We start from the raw sequence: 15,039 nt of genomic DNA on the forward strand, positions 1-15,039 counted from the left end.
GAAGAAGGTTGTCAGTATCACATGATTTCACACAACTCAAATGGAAAATCAAATTTAAAGAGTGAATCAAATTCCCAATAAGATGCATTTAAATCTAGAATGTTTAAAAATGTTTTCTTCATTATAGTCATAAGTCTTACTCTCCATTCCTTGAACTATTTTTCTTATGCTGTTTTGCAAAACATCATGTGACATTTCATTGTTTATAATACGTGACCTTATATGATCTTTTTGCTATATATAGACCAAGTCAACTGAGGGAGAACTGAAACATAATCTAGTAGACTGTCATTTTTAGCTTTTGTTTTATCCTACTTCTAATAGGTGATTATTGCAGAATTTGAAGATAAGAATGAGATTTCAATGGATGAATAGAAGACTGCCATATTGGTATGGAAAGAATTGTGAAGTAAATTATTCTTGATATTTGAACATGTTTAAACGCTTTAATGAATAGAAAATTAAATTCAGAATTTGAGTTCTCTAGTCACAAAACTGAAGTAATTCTTGCTTTAAACCCTCAAATTTTACTTGAAAAACTATGTCAGCTATAACACTGTTGTGGATCACTCCTTGTTTCTTCCTCATCTTAAATCTAAAAGATCTCTTAACTGAACATTGACAACAGTGTGGATCCATTTCTGATGTTAGTAGGGCATCTTTTTTTCAGCTGCCTCTATATGAGGGCAAAGAGTAGCTGAGTGAGGATTAGTAATTGGATATGTAGTCCTTCACATGTAGGTCATTAAACTCAGGCTGGCATAGTGACGGGCCAAATTTTTCAACAGCTGTTCAATGCCTCTCAGGATTCTGTTTATGAGTAATAATATATTTTTTCAGTGTTAATATTTGGCATCCTTATATATTTAAAGCAGAATTTTTAAAGTTACCTTAAAAACCCTCATATTGTCATGGTGGAGTCAATAAGTTTTCTTTTGACATAGCCATTTTAACTTTACAGTCATGTGGTGCAAAAATTTAAGTGATTCTACTATGAATACAAAGCAAGCACCGAAAAAGTGCCAGCAAAAATGGGGAGGGGGGGATTTAATCAGAAATTGAAGCATAATATAGAAAGTACAGGAAGTAAATTCATGATATGAAATAATCTTCATTGATTTATAAAATTCATGTATTTGTTTTTGTGACACATTTATTGAGTTCATGTTTTTGTCTTAGTACTGTTCACACAGAGATAACTAAATCATAATCTGGCCTTGTAAGGAATCCATAGTCCTAAGACCTATACAACATACAATGTGCTTGAGATGCCTATGCATGAAAAGGAGCAACTAAATGCTCTTGGAGACAGGGGATATAGTTTTAGAAATTGAATAATTTTGCTCCATCTTGGAAAGTGAGTGTTTTTCCAGATATCAAGAGAGAAAGGTATTCAAAATATTGGGAGCTATAAAAGCAAAGACATGTCATAATTTGGCACATGATTGAAAAGCTGTGGGTAGGATGAAGAAAAAGGAGGAAAGAATAACCTTAAGGGTTTTTTAATTTGGACAACTATAGGAATGCAATTATGTTAACTGGGTCATTTAGGGAATAGTGGGAGAAAATTAGGTTTTGAAAAAAATAGTTTGATATTGAATATGTGGGTTCTGGGGAGTATGTAGGATAACTAAGTAGAAACAGATTTAGAAATCATCAGTACATATTTAGTGGTTTAAGCCAAAATAAGACTGAAATCAAAGAGATACTAGTTTATGGGTTGCAAACCTATAATGTCTATGAGGACTAGAAGGTAACAAATGAGAGAAACTATCTGGGAGAAAAGTATCACAAACCTGAGAGACTATTCTCTGTTTAGTCAGGGCACAGGTTCCAAGAAGGAATATGGGCTTCATTACACGAGATCTCAATTTTTAAAGAGCAGCCAGGAAACTGGATTTTTATGTGAAATCTGGTTTTTAAGCGTTGGCAACTATTTTGTTCATTTTTTTAAATAGTGAGCAAGCTAAACAAAACATGTGGACCACAATCAGATAATTGGCAGCCAGTTGGTTAAGTTGGACTATTTGTGGGGTGGGAAAGGGGCTCAGATAGAACCAGAATTTTGTAACAACAACAACAAAATGGTAATAAATACAGTTATGAGCTCCTCCAAATGTTTGGCCTGAGAACATTGGGCAGTCATCACAAATTGCATTATTTTAAGCCTAGTTCTGTTATTTCATTAAGTCTAAGAGTGTCCTTCAGCAAGCTGGGAGTGGTAAGGTGTGGGAATAGACTAGTGATTGTGAGTACATTAATTTCAGGCCAAGAAAGCAAAACAAATTAGTTTTTAAATTAGTTGAAAGTTATCTAAAAGGCAGAATCAACATATTATAATCATTTCAACTTGTATTTTGATTGATTTAAAAAATATAGGAAAAGCTTAAAACTTGAAAAAATATAACTTACCCCCCTCCCCAATTAATACATGAATATTGAAGCTCTATGAAGATAATTATGGAGGCATTGTAGTCTGAATCTCCTCATAAAAACAGGTAGAACATCTTGAATAGCAAAACAATAATAATAACAAATATAGACTATGGGTATAACATAACTAAGTGAAAAAGAATCCTCATAAAGCTCATAATATGAGCAGGTGGGAACAAACTGTCAACTTAGTACCAGTATCTGGGTAGGAGGAAACAGTGGGAAGACAACAGAGCATCTGAAGGCCATGAGAATGGAAGGACCCCCAAACTGCCAATAGGTATTCACTGAAAAGCAAGAGAGATGAATATGAGATCAGGAGCAAAACTGACTGACTGTAATATCAGGGTGAGTACAAAGGGAGGAGCAGGAAGGTCTGAAAGTGCTGGAGAGATATGGAGCTTATGAACTCATAAAACTTAATAAACCTGAGCTCCCTTCCTGGACAAAGCCCAACACTAAGGAGAAACTTCTGGGAGTAGAATCCAAATTGAACAGGACAGGGACAATAGAAGCAAAGAAAAATGCGGGTCCAAATAAAAGTGGGAGAGAGGAGAGAGAGCTCAGAAATGACAATGATACATAGGTGTCATTGTATGAAAACATGAGAAAAGGAAGCTTTAGAATCATGAGGCTAGAAAGTTATTATACCCACCCCTCCCTCTTAAAGGTAAAGAATAACTTATTTAGCTTAAAAATATACCACAAGAAGGATTATAGTTGAATCCTTTTTAAGTTGTTATAGTAAAATATAAAATAGAGAAAAAAGCATATGAAAACTATAACCCAGTATTTCAAACCAAGAGAAAAAATTTTTTAATGATAGAAGATAGAACAACATAAAACAACAACAAAGAACTAAAAACCTCAGAAATAAAGTGGAGAAAAGAAGATTTGAAGAGGAGTGACAGAACTCAGAAAAGAATACAAAATATAAAAAGTACACATATATATTCGACCATCTTACTGGGAGTCTTAGTGCAATAAGATAAGAAAAGGAAATAGCTTTCTTAGAGACTACTAGAATAATATATACCAACAAATTGGAAAACCTAGAAGAGATTGATAAATTCATAGAAACACACAACCTTGTAAGACTGAATCATGAAGAAATAGAAAATCTGAATAGACCAATTATAAGTAATGAAATTGAAGCAGTAATTTAAAGTCTCCAAAAAATAAAAGTCTAGGACCAGAAAACTTCACAGGTGAATTCCACCAAACATTTAAAGAGGAGTTAGCACCTATCCTTCTCAAGTTACTCCATAAAAAATTGAAGAGGGAGGAACACTTCCAAACTCATTTTACGAGGCCAGCATTATCTTGATACCAAAACCAAAGACACCATCAATATTCCTGATGAACACAGATGCAAAAATTCTCAACAAATTATTAGTAAACTGAATTCAACAATACATTAAAAGAATCATAAGTCATGATCAAGTGGGATTTATTCTAGGGATGCAAGGATAATTCAACATCTACAAATAAATGAATGTGATACACCACATTAACAAAACAAAAGGTGAATTATATGATCATCTCAATAGATGCAGAGATTGACAAAATGCAACATCAGTTTATGATAAAAAAAATTCTAAACAAAGTGGGTATAGAAGGAAATGCCTCAATATAAAAAAGGCCACATATGACAAAGTAACAGCTAACATCATACTTAATGTGAAAAACTGAAAACTTTCCCTCTAAGATCAGGAACAAGATAAGGATGTCCACTGTCACCACTTTTATTCAACATAGTACTGGAAGTCCTAACCACAGTAATCAGACAAGAAAAAGAAATAAAAGGCATCTGGATTGGTAAGGAAGAAGAAAACTGTCACAACTTGCAGATATGATACTATATATAGAAAACCCTAAAGGCTTTATTTACCAAAAAAAAACATTAGAACTATTAAATGACTTCAGTAAAGTTGCAGGATAATATACAGAAACCTGTTGCATTTTGTAACTAATAACTATCTGAGAAATTAAGACAATCCCATTTATTATTGCATCAAAAATAAGATATCTAGGAATAAATTTAACCAATGAGGTGAAAGACCTGTATTTGAAACACTGTAAGACATTGATGAAAGAAATTGAAGATGATGCAGATAAGTATATATACCATGCTCCTGGATTGGAAGAATTAATATCATTAAAATGCCCATACCAGCAAAAGCAATTTACAGATTCATTGCAATCCCCACTGAAATACCAAGGGCATTTTGCACAGAACTAGAACAAGTAATCCTTATATTTGTATGGAACCCCAAAAGATCCTGAATAGCCAAAGCAATCTTGAGAAGGAGAACAAAGCCAGAGGTATCACACTATCTGATACTATACTACAAACTACAGTATTCAAAACAGTATGGTAGTGGCATGAAAACAGACATATAGATCAATGGAACTGAATAAATAGTCCAGATGGGTTATATATAACCCATGCATATATAGTAAATTAATTTATAACAAAGGAGGCAAAAATATTCAATGGTGAAAAAACAGTCTCTTCCATAAATGGTGTTGGGAAAACTGGACCACTATCTTACACTATATACAAAATAAATTCAAAATAGATTAAAGGTTTGGATATAAGTCCTGAAACCATAAAACTCCTGAAAGAAAACATAGGCAATAAGCTTTTGGACATCAATCTTAACTACTTTTTTGGGACCAGTGTCCTAGTCCAAGGGCAACAGAAGCTAAAAACAAACAAACAAACCAAATGGGATTATATTGAACTAAAAAGATTTTGCACAGTAAAGGAAACCATCAACAAAATAAAAAGGCAACCCACTGAATGGGAGAAAATATTTGCAAATCATACATCCAATAAGGGGTAAATATCCAAAATATAAAAGAACATACACAAATTAATATCAAACACCCGAACAACCAGATTAAAAAATGAGCAAAGGACCTGTGTAGACATTTTTCCCCAAGAAAACATTCAGATCACCAACAGTCACATGAGAAGATGCTCAACAACACTAATCATCAGGGAAAGGCAAATCCAAACCACGAGTTATTACTTCACCCCTCACACATAACAATGCTGTTTGATAGCATTTTACCCACAGTAGCGCTTCTTTCAAAATTGGAGTCAATCATCTCAAACCCTGCTGCTGTTGCTTCATCAAAAGTTAATGTAATATTCTAAATCTTTTGTTGTCGTCTCAATGATCTTCACAGCATCTTCACCAGGAGTAAATTCCATCTCAAGAAACCACTTTCTTTGCTCATCCGTAAGATGCAACTTTTCACCTGTTAAGTTTTTTTTTTTTTTCCATGAGATTGCAACAATCCTGTCACATCTTCAGGCTTTGCTTCTAATGCTAGTTCTCTTGCTATTTCCACCATATCTGTAGTTACTTCCTCCACCGAAGTCTTAAGCCCTTCAGAGTACTCCCTAAGGGTTGGGATTGACTTCTTCCAGACTCCTGTTGATGTTGATATTTTGATCTCTTCCCATGAATCACAAATGTTCTTCTTGGCATCTAGATTGGTGAATCCTTTCCAGAAGGTTTTTCATTGCCTTTGCTCAGATTCACCAGAGGAATCACTTATCTATGGCAACTATAGCCTGATGAAATGTATTTCATAAATAATAAGACTTGGAAGTTGAAATTAGTCCTTGATCCATAAGCTGCAGAATGGATATTGTGTTAATGGGCATGAAAAAAACATGAATCTCATTGTATGTCCCCATTAGAGCTCTTGGGTGACCAGGTGCATTGTCAATGAGCAATAATATTTTGAAAGGAAGTCTTTTCCGAGCAGTAGGTCTCAACAGTGGACTTAAAATATTTAGTAGACCATGTTATAAACAGATAAACAGATGTGCCATCATCCAGGCTTTGTTGTTTCACTGATAGAGCACAGGCAGAGTAGATTTAGCATGATTCTTAGGGGCCCTAAGATTTTCTGAATGGCAAATGAGCATTGGCTTCAACCTAAAGTCACAAGCTGTATCAGAACCTAACAAGACAGTCGGCCTGTCCTTTGAAGATTTGAAGCCAGGCATTGACTTCTCTTTAGCTATAAAATTCCTATATGGCATCTTCTTCTGTTTCTTCCACATTGAAAATCTATTATTTAGTGTAGCCACCTTCATGAATTACTTAGCTAGATCTTCGGGATAACTTGCTGCAGCTTCTACATCAGCACTTGCTGCTTCACCTTGCACTTATTTGTTATGGAGATGACTCTTTTCTTTAAACTTCATGAACCAACCTCTACTAGCTTCAAACATTTCTTCAAACTTTTATGCTAGCTTCAACTTTATAGCTGCCTCACCTCTCTCACCCTTCAGAGAATTGAGGAGAGTTAGGACCTTGCCCTAGATTAAGCTTTAGCTTGAGGGAATGTTGTGGCTGGTTTGATCTCTCCAGACCTCTCAACCTTTCTTCATACTTGCAAGAAGTCTGATTCACCTTCTTACCACTCTTGTATTCAGTGGACTAGCACTATTAATTTCCTTCAAGAACTTTGCATTCACAAGTTGGCTAATTGTTTGGCACCAGAGGCCTAGCTTTTGGCCTATCTTGGCTTTCAACACGCTTTCCTTACTAAACTTAATCATTTCTAGTTTTTATTTAAAGTGAGGGACATGTGATTCTTCCTTTCACTTGAACACTTAGAGGCCATTGTAGGGTTATCAATTGGCCTAATTTCAATATTGTGTCTCAGGGAATAAGGAGACCCAAGGAGATGGAGAGAGATGGGGGAATAGCTGGTCAGTGGAGCACTCAGAACGCACGCATTTATTTATTAAACTCTCCATCTTATATAGATGTGATTTGTGGTGCCCTAAAAACAGTTACAATAATAACATCAAAGATCACTAATCACAGATCACTATAAAAAATATATTAATAAGGGAGAAGTTTGAAATAGTGCAAGAATTACCAAAATGTGACACAGAGTCATAGAGTGAGCAAATGCTGTTGGAAAAATGGCACCAATTTGATCTTCAAAGCACAATAAGGTGAAGTGCAGTAAAATAAGGTATGCAAGTATCTTAGTTAATAATAATGTATCAATATTGGTTTGTTAATTTAAAAAACCCAAAATAAATCTTACAAATAATGTAAGATAATAATAGGAATAACTGGGTGCAGGCTATATGGGAAATCTCTGGACTGCCTTAGTAATTAAAATCAATCTGATCCAAATTTAAATTTTGTTTTCTTTACAGTAGTCTACTGAAAGAGAGTCATCATTTCTCTCCTTAAATGCTAGAAATTCAGTTTTTTTTTTTTTGTAGCCAAAGATAATGTAAAGTTAGACTACTCTTAGGGAACTGTCAGGTTATTATTGAATCCTAAGGATTTGTTGTTGTTGTTGTCAAATATGTGTATGTGTGGAGGTGGGGGTGAGGGTGAAGTTTGTTTAATAACTTCATTTTGGGAGAATTACTATCCTTTTTGGAGAGCCTTAGGTTTCAAATGTTTCAAACCTAAGTCTCAAGTTTATTCTTGTTAAGGAAAGACATTTAGTGTTAGGCACTTAGGTTTTTATTTTTTCAAAGAGAATTCTTAAGGTATACCTTTTAAAATAGTTTATGTATTCTCCTATAATTTTGCCTTGGTATAAAGAGATCCTCACATCATAAGAATATTCTCAACCTAACAGAATTATTTTTTGCAAGACCTCTTGAAAATTCTAACTCCCTCACTGAATTGAAAATGCTATTAGATTTTATTATGACCACTTAGGGGTAACTTGAAGTGTCCTTCTAAATTTTTTTTTCCTATTAATGTCATGTTTTTTTCCCCTAAGAACAGAGTAAGGTGTTCTAATGTTATAAAGACTTTTTTTTCTCTATAGCTATCTTATAGCTTGACTTACTATATCTGGTAGGGTAATACATTTCCTTCCAACCTCTAGTGGGTGAAGTTCATTATCTTCCAATCTATGAAAATGAGTTAACCCCTAATAACCTCTGATACTCAACAGAAACACAACTGCACTTTGGAATTAGTCATTCATCTTTATGTCATAGTCTCTTATTTGTCACCGCAAAATAGTTGTATAGCAGATATGCCACAGTGTCATGTACTACCAATAGAATTTCTTTGCTATAGAATTGTTTTAAAATCTATTATTTTATTTTGACCTGGTTAGCACAGATCAATTTTTCCCCCTGTATGTTCAGCCTGGAACATGTAAACACAGCAGTCAAGTGCTCTGTTAGCCACTGTACAAAATTGTGATGGACTTACTAAAGTTAGTGACAGTCCCAATTAATATTTCTCTGTCATCATTAAGAAATCAATTTTTCCACTTCCTATCTGTAATATTTTTTGAGTAAAGGAGAATAATGATTAGGTTTTAAGGTTTATTTTTCTATATTTCTTAAGTTATTTTCACTAAATTAATCCAAGCCTCATTTTTCTAATATGTAAATTGATTGTCAGGATATAGTACAAAAAATCTAAAGTGCTTAGCATAGTGTATTATACATAGTAATTGTTTCATAGATGGCAGCTCTTGTTATTTTTATACTGTGCAGGGCTCTGTCCTGCTTCACATGCCATGTAAAATAGGTGATGAGTTTGGGGAGATATCTTCCACATATATTATACTACATTTGCTCTACTTGAACAACTGAGCAAGAGAGGAGAATGCCTCTTCTTTGGCACACAAAATTCACTGAATATGGAAGAGTTTGGCATTCTTATTTTGTTTCTTGTGAAACAGTCTTAAGTCTTTCAAATGTCTTTGTGCAAAGTAAAAGTTATAAGCAAAATATAAAAGGATGATGTTATTTATTACTAACAGAAACAGGCTTCTTTGAACATCCTATGCTGAAATGACTGTTTAATACTATGATTCACAGAAGCTTTCTAGTCCAAAGCAAATGCTCGAATGAAACAGCATGTATTTTATTAGGCAATACTGATACATCTTTTATTGGTTGGACTCTGGCAAACACTTGACAACAAATGGTACTTTACCCAAAGAGACACGTATCATGCATGCATAGCATAGTCTAACCACAAGTTCTATGTAACTGTGAGCCTCAAATGGAAATACAAAAGACAGTTTTCATAGAATCATATATGAATCAAACCAGTCTTTAATTTAAATATATAAGAATGTAAAGTTTATGTGTCTATAATGGCTTTATATAACTATGTATGTAACGCAGATATTGTGGAGCACATAGAAATCCATTCAAATGTAAAGCAGCAAAGCACTGTCATATTACCTTGTATTTATATTTCCTGTTATTCATAAAAACTTATATTTCTTCAACAAACATTTTTTTTAAGAATGGCCTTTTCTGTTTACCCCAGGAAAACTTATTATTTATACTTTTAAGGTGGTAGTCACAGCCAAACATTTTATTTTTGTATAGTACTTTAGCCATGATTTGTATATGAAACTTAGGATAGCAAATAAAGTTTTAATCTCAATAGATGATAAAGACAAACAATTTTCATCCTTCAGTTCTTTATACAAAAATGTATTTCAAGAGGTAATATGCTTAACTTGGGAGGTTTAAAAATTTTATATTTCATTTTATGACCCTATTAAGTTGGCTGTTTTTTATCTGGGTTATCTAAAGGATATAAGTTTAGGGTTAGGATTCTAGAAAAGCGTTTTGAGAAAGAGGAGGGAGGATTTAAGAACCCATTTTATACTTAAACGTGGCTGTAAGTATTTTCAAGTTCATTCAAATAGCCCTTCACCAGTACTTTATTCCCTGACAAAACATCCCCATAGGCACCCCCGACCCACGCCAACCAGCTCATTTTAGTAGGTTTTGCTCATAGCAGGTTTCTCTAGCAGGAGTTTTCAAGGACAAGAGTTGGTTCAGTTAGCATAGTCTTAGCCATACTAGGATATTCACTTTAATTCTAGAGAAATTTCCTAATTAATCTTCTGTAGCAAAAGTGCTAAGGGCTAGAACTCCCCCTCTGATTCTCTTCCTAGATATGGGATTCAGAAAGCATAGGGGACACCATCTAGACAGTCCAAGGACTCAGACAAGTGTTTCCTGTCATAGAAATAGCTAGAGGCCTACTATAATCTCCTCAATTGGCCTGCTAGGACATTAATGATAGACAGTGCTGATATGCTACAACCCCATTAATTTCACACATAAAGAGAACCATCTAGTTTTCAAAATGGAAAGCTCTAGCTACTATAACATTATTTTGAAGTGGTTGGTGGTGATACAACTTAAAAATTTAAAAATAAATCCTAAAATTCAGAGTGATTTTTAAATAATAGCATACACATAGTATAAAAAAATTCCAAGATGACCATAAAAGACATAATAAAATTCAAATAAGTTTAGCTTAGTTTGAAAATCCTCACCACCCTCCCACATAAAGTGGCAAAATGTACAGATAAGCACTTAATATAGAATGATGATGACTGTGTATTGAGCAGAAAAGTATCATCACCAGTTTTTCTCAAATGTCCTTCAACACTTCTGAATTTATAAGAAGGCAGACCGGTTTAGCTCTCAAAAGTGAAAATTTTCTTGATTTTCCTTCTTAAGTAAAAAAAATAATAATAACTAAATAGAGTGAGAGACCAAAAACTACAGCCCACCTAAGTTTAATCATTAATAGTGAGTTCTTTGGTGAACTTTGGTCCTCATTTTGGAGTTTGGAATCTGACCTTTCCCCAAAGATAAACATGCTTGTTGCAGGTTCTGAGGAGGGTCACTGCCTCACTGCCATCAGAAGAGTCCACTTCTCAGTGACTCCTGGCTGGGAACTGGATGCATTAGACGGTGGCTAGGCAATATGATTCTCCTCGCCGTGCTTTTTCTCTGCTTCATTTCCTCATATTCAGCTTCTGTTAAAGGTAAGTTTGTGTTTTTGTTAAACTTCAATGTTAATTATTGAGCAGAAAAATTGTGTGTGTGTGTGAATAGTGAAAGAGTTCCTAACTAAACCATCTTCAAAACTACATAACTTTGGAGTATTCGTGAAGGCATGCCTGGGTTGGAATGGAAACCAATTCAAATTCCTACATACATTAAGAAAACAGAGGTTCCTTTTAGTTTCAGCCCCTTAGACTAATGTGCTCCTTGCTTCAATTTCTCATTCGTGGTCTATTTTTAAAAGGGAGAAAAGAAATGCCTGCTATTGTTACCTGCTGTGGTTGGTCACTCACTGAATGCAGCTCCTTCATTTAAATTGTAAAAGAGGATTTTAAAAAAAACAGTCTTTAAATTTCCTTCTAGTTGCTTAGCAATGTGACATCAAGAAGAATTAGACCCAATGAAAAGGCATTTGATTTGCCAAAGAATTATGAATGAAATGGTAAAGCATGCATTTAATTGCATTACCATTCAAAAGTGAGAATTATCATAATTGGTGAATTAAAGAAAATAAAACTACATGGTATAGATTTAAGAAATAAGACTTATTATCTTTGGATTAATAGTGTTGCTAGTTATAGTTTCTACTTTAAGACACGTGGATTTTAAAAAACACGTATGAATTGATACCTTTCAGAACAAACATGTTTTATAAGGGATGGTTTCTAAAAGCTAAATGAAATGTATTAATATGGACTCTTGTTTTAAATCAACTAGAATATAAACAAACTCTTTGGATTTCTAAATATTGCACCTGATGTAAAATAATCACTTTTAGAGTCTCTTAAGAGGACACACTGTAAAAACCAATTGATCTAACACATAACTTAGCATGATAGGGTCCAGTTTTAATAACTATGTACTCTAAGTGATATAAAACAATTCACTTATAAACTTCTGAAACACTTTTGGGATAACTAGCTTTTGATCATAAAATTTGTCTCAAGATTTCTCTTGAGAGACAATCTTTGTTATTGAAGCAATAAATGCAAGGCTAAATTTAAATTATTTCACATAAGCAAATCACACTTTAGGTTCTTGAACTAAAGATAGTATTTTTCACCAGTTTCTGAAATGTTTATTATTTAAAAATAGAGTCCTTACTTGGTATTATCTGCCAAATAAATTGTCGAGTGTTTAAAATATGAGGGATTTATACATCATAATATCAAATCTAATACCCTTATATAATTTTGAGAAAAATTATTGAAGTATAGTAGTTATTGTACACTTCTATTTTTTCCCACTCTATAAAGGAGAAAATTGGATAACTTGATGTTTTCCAATACATGCACTTCTGAAGATTCTAAAACACACACACACACACACACACACACAACAATGACATACAGGAAATACAGTTTAGAACATGACAGATAGCTACAGTTTGTTGTGTATAAGCTCAGTGGCAACTCCAGAGTTTTAGAACCTGAAGCTTATGCAATTTAGGGGCCATTTTTGAGAAAAGATTGCAAAAATATCTTACTTTTGCAAATGTTACTGTAAAAAAAGATATGGCATGTGTACACATTGCTAGGATACCCTTCCAAGACCTTGGAAAGAGCTTAGGGGTGTGAGGGCCCCAAAGCTTAAGCATCATTAGCTTCATGCTACAAGCTACTTATGCCAAAGTCATAAATAAAAAGTAGAGGACTTGACAGCTCTCTCTACCTGGATGTGATAACTTTTTGTATTGTGGTACCATGATTTCATTATAGATTCCTTGCCCTCTGTAATGATTGACATTTAAGAAACAAACTACTTGTAAAAGTCTATTTTAAAATCAGGCCATTATAAATTTTGGGATCTCATGTATCACCTCAAAACCCATCTCAAACCTAATTATAAATGCAACTGTTCAGCAAATCCCCAGATCTGGGTGGATTCCAAGTGCAGATTGGACTGAAGAGAAGTAAGGGTAGGATTAGTATGGACTAGGGTCTACTTAGAAGAGATAGACTGAGTGTGAATGTCCTAAAGACTCTAATTTTCCCTACTTTTTTTCAATTGTATTTTATCATGGTGGATCTATTCTCAGTGCTTTTCTCAGGTTTTCTTTATAGTACTTGTACTTTTCCTAACCGAGGCATGAGTGTTCTATTTAATCTTCTTACCTCTAAACCGGAACTGTCCCTTCGCTTCCAGTCTTTCTCTCAGTCCCTAGCCTGACCTGTACATTTCAGTCCATTCACATTAATCATCTTCCAATCTTTTTCCCTTATCCTTCATCCTACTCTTTTACTTTCTGCCTTATAGTTTTTTGTTGGAATCCTAAATCCCATTACCTATCCTTATCACTATTGCATGTGTCTTTAAATCTCATCTTGAATTTACCTAATTTTGATAAATGCATATTTTAAGATATTTCTTAACAGGTTCAAAAATGAGAGTTTTGTTGCTTTTAAATCACTTAAAATTTTTAAATGCATTTGAAGGGGCACATTGAAGAGGTTTTTTCTAACCTCAGTTTCAAAAAAATGCCGTTTTGCATACTCTATAGAGCAATATCCTAAGAAAGAAATAAGTCAACAGTATAAATAGAATATGCTCCCATTGCACAGTGTTGCCAGATCTCTGAATAACATAAACAGAGAAATACTTATCAAAGAGGAAAGGATAACAGGGACAATATTACAGCAGTCCACTTATTTGAATCCTTTTAGGTTTTATCTCCTGTTAAAAGAGGTAGGAAAGGGGCACGTGGGTGGTTCAGTTGGTTAAGCATCTGTTGACTCTTGGTTTTGGCTTAGGTTACGATCTCAGGGTCGTGAGATCAAGCTCCATGTTGGGCTCTGCACTGGGTGTGGAGCCTGCTTAAGATGCTCTCTCTCTCTCTTCCTCTGCCTTTCCCCACTCCCTCTCTCTATATGTCTAAAAAAAAAAAAAAAAGGTAGGAAAAAGATCTAGAATGAGGCCTATTTTTTCCGATGTTTTATCACTTCCAAATCACAGTCAAGAACTGATCTATAATATATTATCTGTTTTCACATTCTTTTGACTGGTAAAGTAAAAGTAAGGAAAAAATGATCAACATGATACTTTGGAAATCTTTGGAATTTAAGAGAGACTACCTTCCTACAAACTTTTTGTAGTTATTTTAACCAGAAGACATCTTTGTGTAGTCCACAAAACTTGGATCTCAGTAATTTAAACATCAAATTCTGCATTCTATCTGCTATGTTGGGTTGAAAGCAGAGTCAGCTTTTCTCAGCTTGTCATATAATGCTTACCTTTCAGAATTGCTGTGAGGATTAGATAAGACATGTATTTCCTTTATGCCCTCTGTGGAATTTGATAGGCATCATAAAAAGAAGGCCTCTCTGGCCAAAATGTCTCTCCTGGCCAGAAAACCAATGTTTGAATTTGTAGCCATGTCCCCAGTTAAAATGTAGAAGAGGTGGAGGTAGGGGAAGCAAGAGATAGTCACAGACTTTATCTCCTTCAAGGTTTTTTCTGACTTTTTCTGTCTTCTGTATCTTATACCTGAGGTTCTGCCTGATTTGGTGCTTGGACACAGTCTGTTTTTGTATGTATACTCTTAGATACCCGCCTCCCACACTTCCTTCTCCTGGCTTTTCTAGATTCCTATTTCTTGTCTCCTTATCTCCTTTCTTTGAAGGTTTGTCAGAACATATAACTTCACCATCCAAAACTTTCCAGGGGCTTCCCATCTCACTCAAATTCTAAGTCATGTCCCTACAAATCTCCCTGTCACCCATAGGTACCTATCTGACCTCATCTTTTGTAGTGTCTTT

The 15,039-nt window shown here is 34.3% G+C and overlaps 1 protein-coding gene across 1 annotated transcript in view; it reads left to right on the top strand.

Annotated features, from left to right (window-relative positions):
* The first annotated feature begins 353 nt into the window (after nt 1–353).
* MTTP (microsomal triglyceride transfer protein) overlaps nt 354–15,039 on the top strand; it is a 54,854-nt gene continuing 40,168 nt past the window's right edge. The window contains exons 1-2 of the mRNA XM_035030128.1: nt 354–390; nt 11,108–11,265. Coding sequence (XP_034886019.1) covers nt 11,205–11,265 — 61 coding nt within the window. The 5' untranslated portion in view covers nt 354–390; nt 11,108–11,204. The remainder of the gene's footprint in view (nt 391–11,107; nt 11,266–15,039) is intronic.

This window comes from Mirounga leonina, unplaced genomic scaffold (assembly GCF_011800145.1).
Source record: "Mirounga leonina isolate KUSES-001 unplaced genomic scaffold, KU_Mleo_1.0 Mir_357, whole genome shotgun sequence".
Classification (NCBI taxonomy): Eukaryota; Metazoa; Chordata; class Mammalia; order Carnivora; family Phocidae; genus Mirounga; species Mirounga leonina.